The 22,681-nt window shown below is 33.3% G+C and overlaps 4 protein-coding genes across 19 annotated transcripts; 2 read left to right on the top strand and 2 right to left on the bottom strand.

Moving 5' to 3' along the window:
• On the top strand, positions 534 to 2,989 carry LOC18600912. Its single transcript, XM_007031647.2, has 9 exons — positions 534 to 765; positions 1,144 to 1,169; positions 1,429 to 1,513; positions 1,615 to 1,824; positions 1,923 to 2,045; positions 2,123 to 2,180; positions 2,272 to 2,345; positions 2,538 to 2,626; positions 2,710 to 2,989. Exons 1-9 carry the CDS (start codon positions 661 to 663, stop codon positions 2,777 to 2,779), a joined length of 840 nt encoding a protein of 279 aa, XP_007031709.2. The 5' UTR covers positions 534 to 660; the 3' UTR covers positions 2,780 to 2,989.
• Positions 3,742 to 6,877, bottom strand: LOC18600911 (alpha-soluble NSF attachment protein 2). The gene is made up of 9 exons (XM_007031646.2): positions 6,555 to 6,877; positions 5,990 to 6,039; positions 5,824 to 5,896; positions 5,527 to 5,606; positions 5,068 to 5,219; positions 4,727 to 4,886; positions 4,588 to 4,635; positions 4,232 to 4,312; positions 3,742 to 4,111 (listed from the first exon to the last, which is right to left on the bottom strand). Exons 1-9 carry the CDS (start codon positions 6,697 to 6,699, stop codon positions 4,031 to 4,033), a joined length of 870 nt encoding a protein of 289 aa, XP_007031708.2. The 5' UTR covers positions 6,700 to 6,877; the 3' UTR covers positions 3,742 to 4,030.
• LOC18600910 (transcription factor SCREAM2) lies at positions 14,559 to 16,386 on the top strand. 2 transcript variants are annotated; one of them, XM_007031644.2, is made up of 4 exons: positions 14,559 to 14,852; positions 15,358 to 15,483; positions 15,696 to 15,866; positions 16,124 to 16,386. In XM_007031644.2, exons 1-4 carry the CDS (start codon positions 14,775 to 14,777, stop codon positions 16,220 to 16,222), a joined length of 474 nt encoding a protein of 157 aa, XP_007031706.2. In that variant the 5' UTR covers positions 14,559 to 14,774; the 3' UTR covers positions 16,223 to 16,386. The 2 variants fall into 2 exon arrangements, with proteins under 2 accessions (XP_007031706.2, XP_007031707.2); XM_007031645.2 differs by having other exon boundaries at positions 14,572 to 14,852; positions 15,693 to 15,866.
• LOC18600909 (histidine-containing phosphotransfer protein 1) lies at positions 19,084 to 22,319 on the bottom strand. Of its 15 annotated transcripts, none has more exons than XR_001927331.1 (6): positions 22,176 to 22,319; positions 21,983 to 22,062; positions 21,660 to 21,710; positions 19,740 to 19,808; positions 19,367 to 19,438; positions 19,098 to 19,268 (listed from the first exon to the last, which is right to left on the bottom strand). XR_001927331.1 is itself a non-coding variant. In XM_018118688.1 (4 exons), the coding sequence occupies exons 1-4, from the start codon at positions 20,855 to 20,857 to the stop codon at positions 19,088 to 19,090; spliced, it is 441 nt and encodes a 146-aa protein (XP_017974177.1). In that variant the 5' UTR covers positions 20,858 to 20,924; the 3' UTR covers positions 19,084 to 19,087. The 15 variants fall into 15 exon arrangements, 1 of the variants encoding a protein (XP_017974177.1); XR_001927329.1 differs by having other exon boundaries at positions 22,253 to 22,319; XR_001927328.1 differs by having other exon boundaries at positions 21,660 to 21,705; positions 22,253 to 22,319.

Here is a 22,681-nt window from a genome sequence, read left to right as displayed (position 1 = left end):
AAGTTAAAAAGTAACATTAAACGACAGGAAGTTGTTGTCGTTCATGAAAGAAATCAATGTCACACGACAAAGTACCAAGTAGAAACTAACTAGTGGCAATTTTACTGATCAGGAGGTTGTCTTCTCTCTCTCTTTTACAATATTTGTCTGATTTCACTCTGGTTTTTCTTTTCTTTTAGTAAGAGAACTTGAAAAACAAATTGCCCTTAATTTAAAGTTAAAACCCAAATCTGAAAATTAAAATCAAAACCCAATTTTAAATCTCTTCTTTCTTTTTATTCTTAATTAGTTGTACCAAAAAAATGAAAAAAAAAAATTGAACTTAATCATGAGTAACAATACCAACTTTTGACTACAGCATTTATTCCATTGACTCAATGATTTATTAATTTAGGTAAAAATCTAGTGAAAAAATTAAGAAAGGTAATTTTTGTGCAAGCAAGTCAAAGGAGATGGTGACCTTAGCGTGGCACCTTCCAATTGGGTAGAGGTGGCGGGTAGATGTGGCGGATTTTCTACTTCCCCGAGAAAACACCTCCTTCCACACCCAAGATGCTGCCTTTTTTCATTTTTTTGGTTTTCCTTCAAGTTTTGCCTGATGTCGAAAGCAAAATAAGGAATCTTCATCCAATGCAGAGATTCCAAACTGAAATTTGAAAAATGGGAAAGTGGTCAAAACGGTTCATTTTCTTGTTTCTATGCTTATCAATCTGTCTTCAAATCCCATCAGTTTTTTCCTCTGCTTCCCCTCTTCAAGAAAACCAGGTATCATAGCTTTTCCTCGTAATGTTTCTTCTTTAGTTAATCAAATTTATTGCTTTCAAAGAAAACCCGGATCGAAAATGATGATTAATTTGATGTAAATGACGGAAATTGTATGTTTAACTCACTGATTGGTGAATTCAACTAAAGAGTAAATTTTTGAGGGATTTCTTGATTTGGAAAATCTCAAATTTGTGTCTTTAATATTTGTTTGTACTAAAAAGTTTTGTGTTTTGGACTGCATTGTTACTCTTTATCATTTGATTTCTTGTTGCCTAGCCATTTTATGGCGTTTTTCTATAGCTATACTTTCATTTTGTTTGTTATTCTTGTCATCATTTCTCACTCAATTTGAACTCTTTGAGTTTGTTGTTTGCCCAGGGTCACAAAGAATCTGCAGCTGCAAGGTAATGTTATGTGCTTTGATCTTGGTTACTTGTCCTTTGTTCCTTTTATTTTTTCAATCATGACAGACTTAACCCCTAAGATGAACTGAAGAATGTGGCATTTCTTCATGCTCTATATTACATGGCTGGATTTACTACACTGAAACTTAGCGCTGTTTAGTGATTTTTAAGAGATATTGTTATAATGTTTCTTCTTTCTTTCCCTTTATATGCATAACTGATGTGCATATGCTTGTGAAATTGTGAATTTGATTTTTAGAACCTTTAAGCAAAAGCAGGGGAATGCTCATGTTGTACATTGTTCAAGAGAAAGGAGTAGGGCAGCATGGAAAATAATTGAGGAGGTATTGAATGGGTGGTGTGTCAAAGTTATAAGATACTATCATCTGAATATTTTGCTTCGCATAGGTCACTGAAACTAGTAATCTTTAATGTTTGTTTGTAGTATCTGATGCCCTTTGTGGAGAAAGAGCGATACAAAATTTCAAGTGGATGTAGGCTTCACCCTGACAATGATTTGTACAGAGATCAGGAGCAGCACAAGCTCCATGTAGATATAAATGAATGGCAATGTGGCTACTGTAATAAGAATTTCTATGAAGAGAAGTATCTGGATAAGCATTTTGACAACAGGCATTTCGATTTGCTGAATGTGGTATGTGAGCTATAATTGGATAGATTAGCATCCAGAGCCTAATTTATATTTTAATCAAACTGACCATCTGAATTATGGCATGCTTTTGCTGAATCCAGAGTCAGAGCAGGTGTCTAGCTGACCTGTGTGGTGCATTGCATTGTGACCTTGTCATGGATTCCGCACCCCGTAAGACTAAGTGCAATCCTGCAGCATCTGAAAGGAATAAACATCTGTGTGAGGTGGCCTCTGAAAGATTTCTTAGGCAAATTATATATTTTAATGTTCTTTGTGTCATTATTTTGAAACTTCTGTGCAGAGTCTTGCTGATAGTTGTTTTCCAGTCAGCAATGGTCCTCTGTCAGGCCGTCTTCATGGTATTTATCTTCCCACAACAAGTGCTATTGTTTTCTATGTTTACACATTTTCCAACCTGTGTATTGCTTTCTGATGTTGCTAAATCCATAGAATTCTTCTTACGACAATTCTGTGATGCCCACACGTGCACCGGAGGTCCAAAGCCTTTCTCTAAAGGGTCCAAGGTAGAATTCGCTGTTATCCTAAATTGTTTTAACTTTTTATTCCTAATTCATGCACATGCACACTTATGTGAATGAACAATCAACCATAAGCTCAGCTCTTCTCATATATACTTTTATAGGAAAAGTTTATATGACTATCCTGGTTATATGTGTCATTGATTAAGTGCATATCATCCTGTTTCATATGTGCAGAAGCGTACAAATATTCTTTACATTTCTATATCCATTTTGACTTTGATGCTGCTGCCGCTTTTCTACATTTTTGTTTACTTGTACCAAAGGTAAGTCTTTTGAACACTTTTTTCACTGTCATCATCTTATTGAGCTTCAGAAGCCATTACAATGTGGGGTATTTATGTTGCAGGGGAATAAAAAGGGGCTCGCAAGAGCTAAAACGCATCTCACTAAGTGGACGAAAGAAAAAACCAGTTTAGATATATTAGGTTTGTATATCATCAATCATGATGAGGGGTGTAGCTGTTTGTGCTTTCTGAGAGAGAGAGAGAGAGAGCTATGTATCTTACCATTGCGGCTGAAATTTTTATATTGTATTTTAACATGATATTTTCTTTAATCTCAATCTGGATAGAAATTCATGCTGAGGTCCGGTTGTGTGATAAAAAGTCTCTGGTTGTTTAGTTTTATTAAGTCCTATTTGAACACGCTGCATAACCTACATTTGTTACTGTTTCTGTATATTTGGGTGGCATGTAATATGAACCAAGTTCCTTCCTCTTCTCTTCTACCAACTCCTTGAGTGAAAGAGTTTATAGGCTGTAACTTGAAATTAAAGCTGCACATTCAGAAAGGAGATCCACGATCTTGCAGATCGAATTTGTATCGTACTGTAAGCTATGATTGCCTTTAACCTTTCAAACAATGTTAGTTGTTAATGCAGTTCTGCTTCTGTACTTTCCCTAGCTCTTAGCTTGCCACTCTTCCTGTTCAACTACATTTCCATGACATTTTCTTGCCTCTTTTCAGGAACCTTCTAGCTTCTCTGCCTTAACCAGAAGCATGATCTTCAATGCATTCCTTCGTCTCTTTGATCCTGGCATATCCAACCACATCTTATACTCTTTACGATGATAAAATATCGTAAGATATTTACTTAATTGGATTGAATAATTAAAAATACCCGATTCGACATCCTCATAGCTGACCTCCAAACTAACCATTGACATCCCTATACTTTCACCTCTCAGCTTGAAACAAATTCAAGGTTGGTTTTAAGAGTGGTTTATGTTCTGAACAGAGGGTGTCACTGGATTACACATTTGTTCGTCAGATTATCTACCCTTGTACAAAGAAAGCTGTAGATAGCTGTAACCCCTTAAGATAATTTTGATCAAGGAATGAACTCTTTCATCGATTGTTACAAGGAAATGAGACGGCATTTCCAAAATCCAGGGATCACCCAGCTCTCTTATTTCACAATGAATAATAACTATTGGAGGTGTCCATAAAAGCAAAACACAGCAGTGTATTCCAATTACAAACTCGTCTTCACCCAATCACCAGCATAGTTTCTGAAATTAAAAGCCAAACAAAGTAGTAACATCTCTCGTAAACCAATTGTTGTAAGGGAGTACATGAGTATAACAGGACAGACCCATAATACAAAGCAATAGTCACCATTAAAAGACCAGAAACACAAGACAGTAGTTGTCACATGAAGCTTCTTTTTAGGTAAGATCATCTTCCTCCAGTTCCTTAGCCTTCAGCTTTTCCTTCACCCGAAGTAGAAGGGTTGTCTTCCAAGAATCCTGCACAGCATTTTGTGGAAACAGCCGCAAGCACATTAGAATCGTAATTTCAGGGGACAGAACCAGAATCCAATGGGTTCTAGACCATCCAACCAGCATTTGTAATGGAGATTGACATACCAATGGGGTCATGCTATCAAATTCCTTGACAACATCTGTAAACTTCGTGACATCTTCCTCATCAATGGCAGAAGCAATGTCCTGTCACATAAAGCATAACCTCATTAACATCTGTATTACAAAGAGTTCGAACCGGATTCTCAAAATTACTACCATTTAAAGTAAATTAATTATATAGTTAGCAAGTTTTTGATAAGACGGTAACTGGATATATCATCCACATGAAGGACAAAAAGAGGGAAAAATAAAACAAATGGCGAACATGCCACCACTGATAAACATAATCCTATTAACCCTTTAATGATAGAAAAATAAATCATAAAAATGAAATAAAATGTTTACTTATGATAACTTACAGCTAATAATTTACACTCTCTTGTTCCAGAAAAAGTTGGATCCAGTTCCTGTAGAAAGCAAATGCAGATACAAGTTCAATATAACCAAACTAAGGTAAAAAGTTAAGGTGCTACGATGCCAAAGGAGCCAAAATTCAACCTGATATCGCTCTAATGCATTGGTGATTGCAACAACATCACCTTTACAGAGTTGACAGATGCCAGCATTAAGAAGATGTCCTTTAACTCCATACTTCAGCAAGTTATTGGTAAGTGACTGACGTGCTATCTCTTCATAGATCTCAATGGCTTTCTGGTATCTGGAAAAATATCAAAAGCAGAGCTATCAATAATTTTCCCAAATTTTATACTGGGGGGGTTGAGTGTTTATGCAAAGGTGTTAGCAAAATAATACACCAATAATGATTACAATCCATCCATAGTAGTAGACAGCACTTAGACATTGCAAGAACAATGTCTACAAGAAGTTAGCATGCTTACTGTTCTATCTGAGCAGCAAATTGTGCAACTTTCTGCTTGCACTGATTGGCAGAAGTAGATACTTCTTCATTTTGGAAGAAATCAGCTGCCTTTTCGTAGTAATCAATGGCCTGCTCAATGTTCTGCTCAGACTCATATAATTCAGCAATTTCCTGCACGTAAAAGAGGCACCCATGTGTTTGAATAACTGCAGCATTATCATACAAAGACCTTACAGCAGGGTGGTGGATATGAGGAAACAGTAGTAACAAAAACACAACAACCTAGAAGGCTTAACATATAACACTACTGGCAACATTAGTAATGAAGATCGAGGAAATATAAGAAACATTACCCAATCAATCAAACAAAAAAGTAAAACTACAGCTTAAATTGACGCTGCATAAGCAATTTTAGTAAATGATCAACTCTCTCTTTTTTTTTTCTTTAAAGATTTGCATATTGATGTATGAATAATACCTTATAATATCTTGCAGCCATGCTGAGCCTTCCAATATCACAAAACATATGTACTGCCTGCTGCAAACAAGATATAGCCTCTGTATAGGAACAAACAGTTATTCAAGTTAGATCCTAATCAGAGGTAAGATCAAGTAAATGGATATGCCCAATGCTTCAACCTACTTCGAGAGGGAAGTAGAAAATAAATACTTTCTGGCCATACGGTAAATTGTACATTTATCCCACAAAAGGCAGGGGGTAAGAAAACTACCCCAAACGATTCTTATGAAGTGAAACTATGCACTCCACACTTACCCTTTGTAGCTGTTTTCTTATAGCAATGAGCAGCATCAACATAAGCTTGAGCAGCTTCATGTTTGCTTTCTAACTACAGATATAATAACAAACAAAAGAGTCCAATTAAATCTTACATAACAGTACGTTATTAAGAACCGAAAGCTATTACTCCTGAAGTACTTACTTTCAAGTGACAATTTGACAACTTTACATAAGTTGATCCAGCTTTGTCCCCTGGAAAAACAACAAAGCGATTAAATCTTACAGCTTTTCAAGAAATCAATTTCCATCACACATTTCAAATATCTAGTGAATTATAAAGTAATTAATCAATAATCTGATCATGGAAAAACCTCTGAATTTCACATTTTCTAACTGAATTAAAACAACTAAAATACTGAATTAAAATAATAATAATTAATAAAAAAATTAAAAATTAAGAAAAAGAATATAAACAAAAAACTTGATCGCGTAAAAAATCCTGATTTCGGTCACATCGATAGCAACATTAATCACGAGATCTCGAAAATTTTATTTCCTGACAACTGTTTTCTGTCCATCATTTTCTCCACAAACAAACAGAAAACTTTTACAAAAACATTTAGATTGCGGTTTCTCAATCGCCAATTACAGAAGATCTCCAAACTTCCATGTTGTAATTCTAATCCAGCATTTTCTCGAGAAACAAACAGAAAATAATAATAATAACAATAATAATAAAAAAATTGAAGAATTAAGCTTTTGCGTACATGATTTGGCGAGCTTGAAGCAATTGGCAGCTTTATCAAAGAGATCGGCGGCGTCCTCATATTTGGAGCCAAACAATCCCCAGCTGTTTAGCTTCTTCTCTGCCTTTTTCTCGAAATCTTCTCCTCTCGCTAATTGATCTCCCATTTTCCCCCCCTTTTTCTTTTCCTTTGGTTCGATCAGAAATGAATTAAAAATCACGGACTCTTAAGATTTAAGGAATCAAACAGAAAAGATATCAGTCAAGATTGACCTATTTTTTCTGTTTTTCTTTTTTTTTTTTTAGCTTTTGATTTTTCTTCTTTTGATTTTTTTGAAATTTTCTCTAGAAAAGAGTTTTCAGGTTCAATGTTAGGCAAGTCATTTGTTTTAGACTGTTTGGGCTTATGATATGGGCCCAGAACCAATTCTTTAAAATAATTGGACTTCTTTAATAGACCAGGGTAGCACCTCTTAGGCCTAATTTCATGGGTCCCTTAAGCCTTATAGAGAAATTAATGGTTAGTTGGGCTTTAAAATGGGCCTAAGACCATGTCTTAATTTTAAATAATTGGGCCGGATTCATTAGCTTGGTCAACAAATTTGAGCCCGACTCCATCGGATATCCACGAGCTACTCCGTATTTGTCGGATCATATGGCGCAAACGTAAAACACATATATACAAGTAATTACATACATGAATAAAGTAAAATCAAAGTACAAGGTCCATGTGCACGCATACACATATAATTATATAAATAAAATATAATGAATAAATATATAGAATACAATTATTATGTACGAAAGTTACATAAACGACACATACATGATCACATACATATAAATTATTATAAGAGTAAATTAAAGGGATCAAGTCAAAATTTACCATTCTATTTTAGGTGAGAAATCGAATTTATCACTCATTCTTGATCCGGTGTAATTTTATTAATGTCCTAATTTTTAGTTTGATTAAAAAAAGTCAAAAGTTAATTGTAAAAAAATATTAAACGAGAAAATAAAAGAATATTTCACACGATATTTTAACTTTTAACTATTTTTGTATCAAATTCAAAAACTACATTAGAATATATAATTGCCCTTATTCAAAGATGGATGATAAATTCGATTTATCAACTTAAGAAGAGTGGTAATTATGAACATTATATCCTAGAATTAAGATGTCTTTGCTAAGAATTACATTAATTGAAGGTGAGATTACACGAACGTCGAATCAAGTCTATAGCCGACTCGAGACTTAATGACCGCATTAGAGTTAATTAGTTTGGTCTATCCCTTAATGACAAGACAAAACAAACAAAAGTCCTTTCTTTTGCTAAGCAACAGTGACTACATAACAAACAAAGTCCATTTTCTTACCAGTTTAGAGAAAATAATTCCTTTTCCAAATGCTGAAAACTCTTCATTCTCCATTAAATAAATTTTTAATAAAAAAAAAAAAAGAAAGAAGAAAAAGAAAAACCGATGAAAGGCTAATAATGGTAAGTGGTATCTCTCGCCTAGTTTGTGGGGTTTAAAGAAGTACGGGTGTAATGAATAACAGTTGAAAACTCCTAATGAAAAGTCGCACAGATATGGCCATGGCCGTGCCATTCAGAGGTTTGGTTGTATCCTCCCCCACTATGGCTATTCATGTGAAGGAAAGAAACAAGGGACAAAGGGCCTGCCCGGCATCTTCTGATTTGCTCCATATATGTATCCTTCAGTGAGGGGATTTGGTTTCTTTTATATATGATCCATGTTAATGAAACTGAAATTGTATCATGTTCGATACATACAACCCCATCAACACTCCCCTCCCGTGACCTAAATTTTCCACTCCTTTTCTCACAATTTACTAAAACATTTTTGGCACATATCTTGGGGTTGGTGTGTGGTGTGCACCATTTGTTGCTATATCTAGACCGTTTGTATATGGTCCCGCACTTCATTAGTAAACAAGTCAAGTTATTCAAAAATTTATTGGGTTTTGACACGACGTGAATACTCGAATTCGATTTGTTCGCTGTCAAGATTTAACTTATTGAGTTTGACTCAATGCATGTCATGTCGAGAGTCATGAATCAAGCCCTACCACGTAACAGAAGAAATTATAAGAGATACCCAACACGAATCAAACCTTACCACACCATGCGTCTGCAAACAAATACGATGTCTCCGATTGAATTCTTCCGGCTATCGATTTCATTAAGGACATGTCGAACCAAGTGTCTGATATTGCATTGGCAAGATATGCTTAATTATACTATAAGCAACTAAAACAATACATGAACATGATCAGCTTTACCATTCCACTCCTCCCATATTTTTCCATTTCCAGAAACTTGGTAGTTCCTCTAAAGAACTTTGGGTCCACAGCATGGTGCGAGGATGACTTCATGAAAGGTGAAACACGAGTTTATATTATAGTAGCAGTTTTTTTTTTTCTTACATCAAAACAACGTCGAATGTTGTCATGTTATTAGCTAAGATTTGAGCCTTGTTTGACAAAAATTTTTGTAATATTCAAAGGAAAATGGACAGGAAGTAGGGTAAATGGATAGAAGAAAACAAACATGGGAATGCTTGGGCAAAACAATTTATTTATTTATTTATTCTCTTTTTATTTGAGAAAGGAAAAGACAAATGATTATAGCTGTCAAGAGAGGAAGGCTAATTTGTTTGCATGAATAGCTCTGTGCACTTCAACAGCAAAGCTCTCTATCACAGCGAAGCATTGTTTGTAGGCATTAGATACATGAAATTCTAAGAGTGAAAGACTCATGAAAACGACCCTTTTGTTCCCCCCAAAAAAATTAAATAAAAAACATAGAAAAGAAATTAAAGATGAGAAAATTAAATTTGCTTCTTGAAAATGACCTTTCTTTTGGGTTTTAAAAGGTAATAAAATTTGATTATGTTAGATATTATTAACTTCAACCCTTCCTTTCTTACCAAACATTGATATGTTTGTACACTTATATATATAGAAAACAAGACTTCGATCTTGTCTTTGTTTTTAATGTTATCTTTGTAGATTCTTTAATTTTTTTTTTCTTACATGTATGAATTTCTCTCTCTCTCTACATGCATACACAACAAAAGCACTTATCACTCAACTTTATAGATTTATAAATTTTGTTTCCATTGTCACATTTGCATGTGAATGTACTTTCCCGAAGTGAAACTCACGTGAGTTTTGCTATCAAGTCACAAGAATCCTATATATTACTGCTCTGCAAAACGATAAATTATACAATAAGAAAAAAGAACAAATTTGCCGAATATATATGAATATATTATAAATAAATTTTCCTCTCGACAAATTTAACCATCAATTATACGGGTCGATACGATTAAACTGGCATTTTTGATTTTAATTCCTAAGACAAGCAAGCAACTTGATCAATTGAGTTTTTAGATATGATTAAAAAAACAAAGAAAAAAAAATTTGTCAAAAAATATCATCAATAAGTTTTTCTTCTGACAAGTTTAATCGTGTATTAAAAAGGTCGAGATGACTTCAAGTAATTACTATTAATAAGCGATTAAACCGGAATTTTCGATTTTAATTCTAAGGCTAGTAAAACCCGATTGAGGTTTTCGAGGCAAAACATCTAAGTGAAAATTTTTAGATGAAGCATTTTTAACAAGTTTCAGTCTGGCATATATGTGTCTTTGGCTAGCCTTTGTCATCATATGGGAATTTATATTTGGTAATATATTTGAAGCAATATGAGAGGGCCTGGGAATGTCACGGGAAACCTTTCTGATTTCAGCATGGCTTGCCTCTAAAAAATATAATTCTTATTTTGGTCTTGTTTTTGTTTTTTATTTTGTTTTATTTTGTCACGTGATATCAATACATTTGTAACATAATATATNTCAGCATGGCTTGCCTCTAAAAAATATAATTCTTATTTTGGTCTTGTTTTTGTTTTTTATTTTGTTTTATTTTGTCACGTGATATCAATACATTTGTAACATAATATATATATATATATAAAAACCAACATAAAAACGTAAACAAATTAGCATATGCATAACCCATAATTTCACCAATCAGTATGCTTTAATTAGGGTTTATCATGTCGTATTCGTATTTACAATATCAGCATTAGGTCTCCACTTCCTCCCGTACATGTCCTATATATATATATATATATATGAATCATGTGATACAGCAACAATCAAATCCAAAAGAGAATCTTCTCATCAATCTCCAACTTTTTTGCAACTAACCAAGTCATATGACTAGGATCGAGCCAGGTTAAAAAGAGGTGCTACAGGCTTCACCTTTTTGAAGCATTTATGCATTAAGAAATGAATTTACTCCCCCTCACTGATCACTCTATTTAGTTAGAACAACTTAAAAGCTCTGACCAAGTGATTTCAATTTTCATTCAAAATAATTATATTGTGTATGTTCATATTTATACTTGATGTCGAGTTATATTGTTTTTTAATATGAAAAACTTCACTTACGTGAGTAAATTCTATAAGTTATTTATAACGTTTATCTGTTAGTAATTCTAGTACCGAGCATCAAATTGTGATATATGATTAGGAGTATATATATACTTGCATTCACTATGTAATTAAGCTAAAATCCTAATCTTGTAGGGTTTAATTATTCTTTTAAATCTCAACCCTACAATTATTTTGTACTTTTCATTGTGTGCATAACATACAAATTACTCCATGTTGATAATTTGAATTGTTTGTTATTTTAATATGAGAAACTTCACTGACATGAATAAACTCTAAAATTATCTATGATTAGGACTATAAATGCTCATTCGAACTATGTCATTAAGTTAAAATCTTAATCTTGTTGAGTATAATTACTGTTTTAAATCTCAACCCTACAATATTTTGTAACTTTCGCACTTTCCACGTATAAATTACTCAAAGTTGATTTAAATTGTTTTTTTAATAGAAAAAGCATCACTTGCATAAATAAACTCTATAAATTATCTATGATCAAGGGTATAAGTAATTAAGTTAAAACCCTAATCTTGTAGGGGCATGGGGGGAAGATCATTAATTTGATTGGCATGCATGGTGGTAGATAGCAAAAGAGATCAATTACACAAAATTGCTTATAGCTAGCATATGTCGTGAGAGAAACTAAACACAAGCTTCCAGGTGGTGTGAAGACAAACAATTGCTTATCTGTTGTTCATTTTGTATTTTTCTCACCTTTTTTTCTTAGTTTCATAATAATGATAAGCATTCTGTCACACTCATTCAACAAAAGTGTTAGAAGGGATGAGTATTGTCAAATAATGAATCATTCATATGTCATTCAACGCACGCATTTATAATTAAGTGGTGGCTATTTATCCAGGATAAAAACAAACAAACAAACAAAAATAACCTTAAAATGACAGAAGGAAAGAAAAATTTAATCCCACAACTTTTTCATATTCAGAAAGGAAATCGAATCTACAGAGACCCTATAGTAAAATCTAGATAGTAGTATACTGTGATTGAATGGGAAGGGATGGGATCAAATTCAAAATCAATGGAAAGTTTAATAACAAAAAAAAAGAAAAAAAGAAAAAAGGGAAAACAAAGTGTAGGAAAGAGCAGCATTTCATGGAAGGCAAGAGACAAGTTAGGCGCAGGTATTTGTATGGAGAGTGTTGTTTTGTTGTAATGATTAAAGGGCACACATGTGAATAGGTGGGTACATGATTTGTCCGCGTGGAATGGAGACAATGCTGGAAGCAAGGATCCAACTCCAAACTAGCTTGCATATGATCAAAAGACTCAGATACAAACATCTCGTGACACGTTCATCGGAGAAAAGAGCTTGCCCCCAGCGATTTTGATCAGAAAAAAACAGTCTTGCTTCCTCCCCCGGGCCCCTGCAGAGTTCGTGATCCATTTACTTAGCTTTTCTATATCTTCCCATGCATAGAGCTGTACCAAAGGGAAAAGGGTATTCCTCCAAATCCTTGCGGAAACTTGATTTCATCTGATATGTATGCAATTGGCAATGGATTTAGAGAAAAAAATAGGTTTCTGAGGAGTTGATTTTCTCTCAAACTTGTTGCATGGCAATATATATATATATATACATAGCTTGATAGATATGCATGGGATATTGAACATGATCAGTCAAAGGCATCATTGATATTAGCTTCAAGTCAATAGGTATATATAGCCATGGAAAGATCAAAAGCATGTCAAAGTATACTCCCTCACTTGCAAACTATATATCATGGATACAATTTCCAAGAAAACGAGTAAGATTAGATGATACATGACTTGCCAAATTCTCTTTTGATGAGAAGTTGGAAAACTAGTGATTAAGGGATAGGGTAGAGTGGCACGTGTGGAGAGAGAGAGAGAGGAGAGAGGAGAGAGGAGGGAGAGAAGACAACGAGGTGACGGCTAGCTGGTGAGAGAGGAGGGAAGAGGGGGGGAAGAGGGGGAGGAGTCTAAAAAAGCCCCCGTGAGGAGTGTTTGGAGGCATTCCAAAATCACAACTAAACATCCTTTTGTTGCTTCTCCTTCACTTCTTTCGATGGCAATTTTTCACTCCTCTACATCACGAGCTCATGATTCCCCGCCATTCCCTCCTTATTTGACACCCAATGCCACCTCACCTCCCCATTTCTATTTTCCCCATTTACCCTCTTTTTTCCCTCCTCTAAAAGAAATTTTCTAGAGATATTCTATTTGTATTTTTCGTAATTATTATTAGTGGCGTAATTAAGCATGTGCATAGTTTGAGTGGACGGTTTTGAAGTCGAGATCATGAATCATTTACGTAGAGTTGATCTTAAAAATTTTAAACCGTGGATCAATCCATATCTTAATAAGATTGTTTCTAAAATTAACCATATTTACTGTCTTGTGTGATTGAGGATCGATCTTGAATTTTTTAATAAAAAGTTAAAATAATAATATTTCATTATTATAAATATAAATTATGATTAAATACCAACTTTACAAATATTATAAGAAATTTCATACATCCATGTAAGAATTCACATTATAATTTAGTTATTGTTATACTTTATTATTTTTAAAGTCTTAAAGTTTTGTTTAATATTTTTGGTAGCTTTTTATTATTATTATTATTCATTAAACTTTTAAATAATTCTTTAGCTTAACGATCAAAATCTTTAAAAAAGGCACCATTTTTGGTTCAAGTCTTGTAATTTACAAATATTTAGTTATTTTGCATATAGTAATAATTAGCTTACAATTGGTCCAAAAACTTGATTTTAAGACCATGAACCATCCAAAAAACTCGATTTTAAAACCATGAACCATCCAAAAAACTCAATTCTAAACATGTTGAATCATAAACCACTCATCAAGTCAACAAATCATTTTAAAATCGAACTAAATTTATCATTTCAAGATGATCTGCGAGCGACCTTGGACTGTTGCTCACCCTATGCATAACCATAAACTTTAATTACAAATTAGTTTTTCGTCCACACCTAATTATCTAAAACTTTGGGCAACATTGAAAATAACTCTCCTAAAATAAGAAGGTAAATACTATCTCAAGATAAAGAATTTCAATACCAACCATTCTTAGTTGGAAAGAGTATGGAATGAAGGCAACTTATTACATTCACAAACTAAGAAAATAATATGAGGTCAGTATTATTCTTTGTCCTTGAAATGAAAAGAAAGATACAAAATTAGTATAGTTCATTTTAAGGACCACACACATTAGTGTTAATCATCTATTCATGCTTGAAATTTGAGCTAAATAAAGTTTTAAACTCATTTAAGATTCTTGACTTTCCTTAAATCCTCATCCTTATCATTTTTCATTTGTTGTAAAACTTTCAACATATAGAAGATAGAATGTATATTCATGCTGATATATACTTGAGGGAATTTTCTTTGATTTTAGTAAATAGATCATCCACTATAGTCTTGGTGATAGGATCATTCATTCCCACAAATTCTTGGTAATGGGATTATCACAAAAAAAATGGAAAAAAATGAGAAAATATGAACAAGAAGGGGCAATGTGGTAAAGTGAGATGCATTCTATATTATATTGTGGTGGGAAGAAACTGAGGCAGTCATGTGGGAAGCAAACAAGAGGATCCTATAGATTTGAGAGCTCAGCCTCCCTTCTCTTTTAAACACCCTCAGAGCATTGCAGAGAGTTGAAAACAAAGAGAGAAAAAGAAGGTGAGGGTGATAAATAAAGAGAGAAAAAAGCCTCTCAAGGATATAAACAGAAGACATAAGCATACGCAAGATGGTTTCTAGGGAGCACAAGAGAGCAGCACTGCATGAGAAGCTGCAACTTCTTCGTTCCATTACTAACTCTCATGCTGTAAATTTCCTATCTATCTTCTAAGCCCTTTGATTTCATTGGCTTTCATTTTTGAGTATATGTATTCATCCTTTCTTTTGATATTCAACAAAAATTCAGCCTCTGTTCATCTTTTCTCCTCTGCTGTTAGTTTTAATAATTCTTTTGCTTCACTGTAGTTGTTGGTTTCTGTCTATTGCCAATTATTCATTTTCTAGCTGCCTTATCATAATCTCTATCCACTGTTCTTACTTCTTGTCAATGCTCAAGTTCATCGAATCACCCTAGAGTCACCAAAAAGAAAAAGGAACAGGAAATGAGAAAGATGTTACCCTTTAAAGTTTTGGAATTTTAGTGGCTTCTTTTCTGGTATCTGATGCAAACTATTTGATATATAATCCTGGATTATTAATTCTATGTTGCTTGTGTTTTCTTGGAGGAAAATCAATGGAAATTAAAGAGAAATGGAAAAATAAACCAAGAGTAAACTTTGTGCTAACCCAGTTTCATTGTAAATGTATGGCAGCTGAACAAAACATCAATCATAGTAGATGCATCGAAGTACATTGAAGAGCTAAAACAGAAAGTAGAAAGACTGAATGAAGATATAGCAGCTGCACAAACTTCAAATCATCAAAATCCATTGCCTGTGGTAAGACATTCCAACCACTGATATGCACATTTTTCTGGTTATACTAGTTTTTAGCTTGTTTCCTTCATTGAATCATCTTTGTACTGTACTGTTCTCCCTTTTGTGCTTCAACTTCAACACTGTACTTTCTCCTTTTCCAACATGGTGAAAAACCTATACATGCACTTATTACTTTTTCTCTGTTTTTTTCTCTATGTATTTTTTCATAGCAGGTCACAGTAGAAACCCTAGAGAAGGGATTTCTGATAAATGTATTCTCAGAAAAGAGCTGCCCTGGTCTGCTTGTTTCTATCCTGGAAGCCTTTGAAGAACTGGGTCTCAATGTGCTGGAAGCTAGGGTTTCTTGCACTGACAGTTTTAGATTACAAGCAGTTGGAGGAGAAGTAAGAGTCTGAACCTGTCTTCCCACTATATCTATATGTACTTGTTCTATCTATCTTCATGTCTAAATTTCTAATAGTTCCCCAATTGGTTGAAGAATTATTAACGTCTGATGTCTGTTTTCATGCTCATATGATAAATTTGGAACCATGATTCATTTTTTTGAGTTATCTGATTTTTCCAATGGCAAATTACGACATTTGCATCGTATCGATGATGATGATAAAAAAACCATACGATTTTTTTTTTTTTTTTGCAGAATGAAGAACAAAGTGAAACCATTGATGCACAAGTGGTGAAACAGGCAGTGTTGCAAGCTATTAGGAATTGGAGTGAAAGTACTGATCAACAGGAGTAAAATTAATGGAATTTTGTAATTGTTATCCATTAACTTTCTTTCATGCATTTTCTTTCTTGATGTAGGTTATTGGCAATGTTGTTAATGATCAATCATTAATCCCAAATTTAATGTTACAAAGTAGATTGAAGGTGTTCCAAAATTCAATGATATGCCTTCAAGAGTACTAGCAGAAAACAAATGAGTTTATGAAAAACAATTAAAAAAAGATTGACCATTGGGCCATTGGCCATTAATGCTTCTTCCAGCAAAGAATTATCTGCTTTGCCAGGAAATTTTTCCTTTTAAAGGCAAAGAGGATTTTATCCAGATGATAGTATATGATGCATGTAACAAAGGGATAAGGCAGTGCTTAGGTTAAAATGGGTGTTTGAAAGTGATCAAGACATGGCCTTCCCACTAACAAAAAGAAACAGATTTTGTATTATCACAATGTCATAAACATTATAAGAAAAACAAAGTGATTATACTAATTATTATGCAGTGTTAAGTATGGGCAAGGCAATATATAACCTGAAACAGTTCTTTTTTAAGTTTCTTTTATTCTTCGACGCAACAGAACACAGATGCTAGTTGTTGTATGTATAATATAATCAGGAGGTTTTTCTTCACATGGTGCATGTAATTGCCATGCATGTGTTGCAACTTTGCAAGGCTGTTAATTGGCCTTATACTAATACACATTTAGCTTGATGAGTTTTCATGTTGTATGAGTCTACATTAATTAGTGCAGCTAAACAAGCTCAAACATAAAACTTTCCATTTTTGGAAAGGTAAAGGAGTTATAATATTAATAATGATAAATACAAATATACATAAGAATATCATCGATACAATATAATTTTTTAAAAAAATACAAACAACTAAAGAAGACCAACATTTATATCCAGCTTTGACTAAGTTATAACCAATTCATTTGCAATTTGAGATATTTGATGAATTCATCAATTCTCGAACTGAGTTTTTACGCCTCCATGCAGCCCAACGAGAGTTTATAACTCATTTTATCGCATTTGTAGAATCATTTTCAATCGATAAATTATGAAAAATAACCCATTTGGAAGGTGTAAAAACAACCAAAGCTTCCTTAATAGCAAGTAATTCAGTCAAGTTCCCATTAAAAATACCAATTGGTTTTGATAACATTACCTTAACAGAACCTTCCTCGTCACGGACCACCCCATCTATATATTCCTGCTAAGATGAAAAAATAATTTGATGTGTCCTAAATATTTTTTTTTTTCTAAATATTTGGGAATATTAACGACCGATTTGCAGAAATATATATTACTATATAGTTCAATGTCTGAAACTCACTGGAAGACTGCCAATATATATGAAGAATGCATGCCAGCAAGCAACCAACATTGTAATAATTTATATGGTATAGCAATGGGGCTGCTGTGTGATGATTCAGAAGCAATTCCAGGAAGCATGGAGTGTGAAAAAAAATGGCCTATTTTTTAGGTTGTAATGGTAGGCTGGAATTTGTAGGCCTAGCCTAGGAGCTATAATAAATAGTACTTGCAAGTAGTGATATAATGGTCTGATTAAACTAATCTTGATGTGCTTAATTATGTATTAATAATGTACTAATCTATTGATCAATGACTTTAATAATTGGAGGTGGTGGATTTTCTCGTCGGAAGTGAATCTCAAAACCCAATAAGCTATAGAATTATTGTAACTCTCATGATTCAACAGGGGACCAGTGCAACCAAGTGCCTCACTCTCAAAGTAATCGAATATTGATTTCATTGCTTTTTGTGTGTAAGATTCCGCAGATTCTTTTGGTTGTTCCTTGATTATTTTTTTTTTTTTGTTGTTTTCATCAAGGTTTTGGTGATATCCAAAGAAGTTTGTTCATCACCTTACATCAAAATTCACAAAAGCAAGTTCAACAGCACTTTTCTTCTCATCAATGTTTGTTCTCAGTGTTGGAACAGGAGCTGGGCTAGTATAAGCTAGCCAGGGTTCATGTCTCAACTAAATTAAGCTTGGGTGGGCTTAGGTGACTGCACCAGCATTCAAGAAGATGATCCTCTTGATTCACGGAACAATCTTGGCTGCCCTTTGGTTTCTCTTGTGCATTCATTGTCTGAACTTCTTCCCTTTTTTGTTACAAATCAGGATACCATCTTTGCTCTTTGTGAGTTCCAGCATCAAAACAAGACACTTTGGGTGATCATCTTGAGTCTCTAGATGTAGCTTAGGGTGTCAATTATTGAGTCTCTAGATGTAGCTTAGGGTGTCAATTAACTTGGTTAAAGCCGAAAAACCAAATCAAATTGGTCGATTTGATTGGGTTGAAAAGTAAAGCCTTCAAATTGAGACATGAACATGTGATTCCAACATCTTATTGGAATTGTACAAACAATATTCTGCCTTTTTCCCAAACATACGCTACAAAAAAACAGTTGGAAATAGGCTGATTTCTGTTAAAAATGTTTTTTTTTCAACGGATTTTCAACGAAAAAATACGTTGAAAACTTCGTTGGTAAAAGCCTCGTCAATAATACTTTCCGTTGACAATTTCGTTGAAAAAATTTACTTTTTGATGACTATACCATTGCAATTCCGTTGGAAACGACAATTTAGACGAAAAATTCTGTTGAAAAGAATTCCATTGGAAACAGTTTTCCAACGGAATTTTCCGTCAAAATATTCTTTCCAACGGAATTTTTTGTTAGAAAAGCATTTCCAACGGAATTCCGTGGGAAAAGCATTTCTCACCGATTTCCATTAGTAATTTTCAATGAAATGTTCCGCCTATAATGCTTTTCCAACGGATATTACCAATTAAAATTTCAGTAAAAGATTATAACATCCATAATTCATATCCAAAATTGATAAGAAAAAAAAGCATTAAAATCCAAAATTCAAAATTAAGTTCATGCAATTAAAAATTGTCATAAACACATAATATCTCAAAATGTCAAACAAATATAGCATAAAGCTAAATGTGTTATTGTATGCCATACTAAAAAAGTATCTAAAATTCACAAGGTAATACTCTTGTTTCACTTGTTGAAGACATCTCAAGCACCTGCAAAAAAATATTTTTCAAGGTTCATAAACTTTGAGTAAAGAGGAACAGAAACGGAGACAGGAAAAGAAACAGGCTGACAGAGAAAAGCAACTCACGTTGCAATGTTCTGCTCCTCAAAGAAGTTGCAAAAAGCAATGCAAGCATTTTTAACTCTCTGTGCAGCAATGCTGTTTAACACACAGACACACACAACAACCATTCTCATCAAACAACAATAAGCAAAAACAAGAGCAACCCAACTTTCTAAAAATCTTGTTTAAACTTTAACATCTCAATCACTTGAATGGTCAAATCTAACAAGTCATACTTTTTCCCATTTGAATAATACGTTTTGTAGTGCAACTATGGGGTTCAACTAAAACAGAAATTTCCAAAGAAAGGGAACAAGAAAAGCTTTATAAAGCAGATAAAAAAATATAGCTTAAGTTGTCAAGGCTTGACATTGAAGAAAGGAAAATTTATAAGTACCTGCAGCTGCTACCCTTCAACTGATGAACATGTGCATCAAACTTTTAGCAGTCTAAATTTAGCTGATCTCTATATCAGAAAAGGAAAAGTTAAGGAGAAAATAAAATAGGAAACTCAAAAATGCAATAATAATAACAGTAAAAGACAGCTATGGCAAGAAGAAAGCTGACACAGACTGAAATCTTACAAAGCTATGGTGAGACCATTGAGCAGTTTTTTAGAATCATAAAAGAAGCGAAAAACAACTTCAACAACAAAATCTGGGTTGCTCTCATCTTGAAGCTGCTGAAGTGGTAAAAACTGACCATGCCAAAGAGCTTTGACTGGGAAAGAAGTATTTAAACTTCATGGTTAATGCATCTCTATAGAGCTAACGGAATGACTTTCTTGGCTTCACTAAAAAGAGTATACATATCCAAGAATGGCATGTTCATTAAACAGAGTAAATATATCCAAGAACGATGCGTAGGCCACAGTTTAGACTACTCACATATACTTTCCTTCCTTTCTATACTTGAGCAAAATTCCACTCATTCTATTTAAAGACTTCCATAAAGACACTGGTTGGACTGAGCATCTGCCTTTATTAAACAATTCATTCATAGCATAACCAATTTACAACATTAATTAATTAGGGAGAAATGAAACTAAATTAACCTAAACAAAGAGTTACTCATCAAGTTCAGGGACCATGGACATGTACTTTTACCTATTGGTGGCAGGTGGTTTCACTAGGTAGTAACAACATTTAACAGTATCATAAAACAGAAACTGTAGAAACAAACTTGAGGATACCCATCATAAAAGCTAAAAGAACAAAATAGGAAGCCACAAAATGGCTCCATTCAAAGGTTGTGTAGATAAGCATTGACTTTGAATATACTACCGTCAAATGCATTACTTTTTATTCAACAAAATTAAAATAGTGAGAAACTTCAGTTTGCAGAGACAAATATGTAAATAAATGCAGCATTAACCAACAGGGATGACCAGTGGTTGTCATAACAGAACAGTCCTCAAAGGATAAGCATGTAAGTATTAGCTTGGGGAGAAAATGACTATTTACCTAATTGAAGTTCCAGGGTTATAGAGTGGGTTCTTGGCAACATACTCAACATACAAGTTATAAATATACTTGAGTGGTTCACAAAGATCACCAGTCCTAGGATGAGTGACCAAAATAATATGCACAAAAGGACAAAAAGGTTGGCAGAGTCAGTATTTCATTGAGAAACGTATACAAATTTCCAAAACATCAAAGGCTGGAAAATAATGCTGTCAAAAGCATGCAAAAAAAGGTCAGTATCGGGCATTGATCAATGTCAAGCAGGGTCTCGATTGCTACCATGGAATTATTTTAATTGTCTTGAGTTGCTAGCCTTAAAGAAGGTTTTGCATAGTACTCATTGAATTAGAAACTTTAAGAAATAAACACACTAGACTTCTCATCCATATGAGGCATCCAGTGACAGCCAATGGACCTCTATCAGAGCCTTCCACATAAAACTTTTAATTCTTGGTAGATTTTGGAGTAAAACATTTAACAGCTAGTCCCATAGGGAGAATCATATAATATTTACATGAAAAATCCTATTAGGCAAGAACTCAACAATATAAAGGCATGTAAGTTCAGGATTTTCCCCAACATGATGTAAATTATGTCCATAAGATCTGCCATGAGTTTCAGACGCTATATTCCAGGTTACTTAACTTGACAAACGACTGCCTGATAGATAGCTAATCACTTTAAAGAATTCTAAGTCCTCCACTATTACTCGAAACCAAAATTTGAAGTTCACCAATTTTATAACTTACAGCTCCTTTTCAAATTCTGGAGGTTAGAGCTGTAAAATTTCACTACACCAAGTAATACTAGTAAAGTAATGATTGTTTATTCAAAATGGGAACAGCAAAATTTACCTTAGTGGCATGACAGAAGCTTGAACGAGCAGGAGATATACATGTACTGTGCTAATATGGAAGACAAAAAAACAAAAAGCAGAAGCCATTTAATGTTGTCAAACGCATCAAATTGAACCTAAGAAAACTCCAAAATGCTGAGTGCTATTTGGAGGCAAATTACAGAATGAGTTGTTTGTAGCCTTCTTAAAAACATGTGATACTATCTTGTTAAATTCAAATGAAAATTGGTCATGGACTCATCAGCATCCAACATCCTAATAAAACCACTACAACAGAGTTGAAACAACAGGAAGAAATTAGATAGAAAGAATCGAACATACCGTTTTCTCTGTCATATTCAAACTTAACCCAAATTTGATTAACCTTCTCCAAGGTATCACTTTGCCTATTCCTCCCAATGCTGGACAGCGATGCAAAAAAAAAAAAACCTAAACATTCAACCTTCAAGATTTGGTAAGAAAATAGATCTAAACTAAAACAAAGCAAAGAAATAGAAGATCAAGTAAGAATAACTAAAAACAAGGCAGCAAGTTGGTAAGGACTTTCAATGGTCACGGCAAAGACTTTTGCAGCAAGAGGCAGGGGGTTACCAGTCAAGTTTCAGAAAAGAAACTTTGGTAAAGTAAGTTCAATGGAGACCGGCTTGGGTTAGGGATTTGAGACTTAATTTTATTACATAAATTATAAAATAAATAAAAGTTTAAATTTTTTATGTTGTAAATAAATGAATAATTATCAATAACAAATTTTAATATATTTATATTAAACTTTACTATATAAACTATAAATATTATAAAAGTAATATTTTTAGATATTCATAATATGTTATATATCAATGTTTACTATAATATATTTTATTTTATTATTTATATTAAATTAATTAAATATTATTTTATTCTTTAATATAATATATTATTTATTATATATTAACTAAATTAATTATTTTTAAAGTATTAATTAGTTATATAAGAATAAGTATAAGTTATATATTAATTTTATATATATATATTATATGTATT

This window comes from Theobroma cacao, chromosome 4 (assembly GCF_000208745.1).
Source record: "Theobroma cacao cultivar B97-61/B2 chromosome 4, Criollo_cocoa_genome_V2, whole genome shotgun sequence".
Classification (NCBI taxonomy): domain Eukaryota; kingdom Viridiplantae; phylum Streptophyta; class Magnoliopsida; order Malvales; family Malvaceae; genus Theobroma; species Theobroma cacao.
This window is presented reverse-complemented; position numbering and strand designations above follow the sequence as displayed.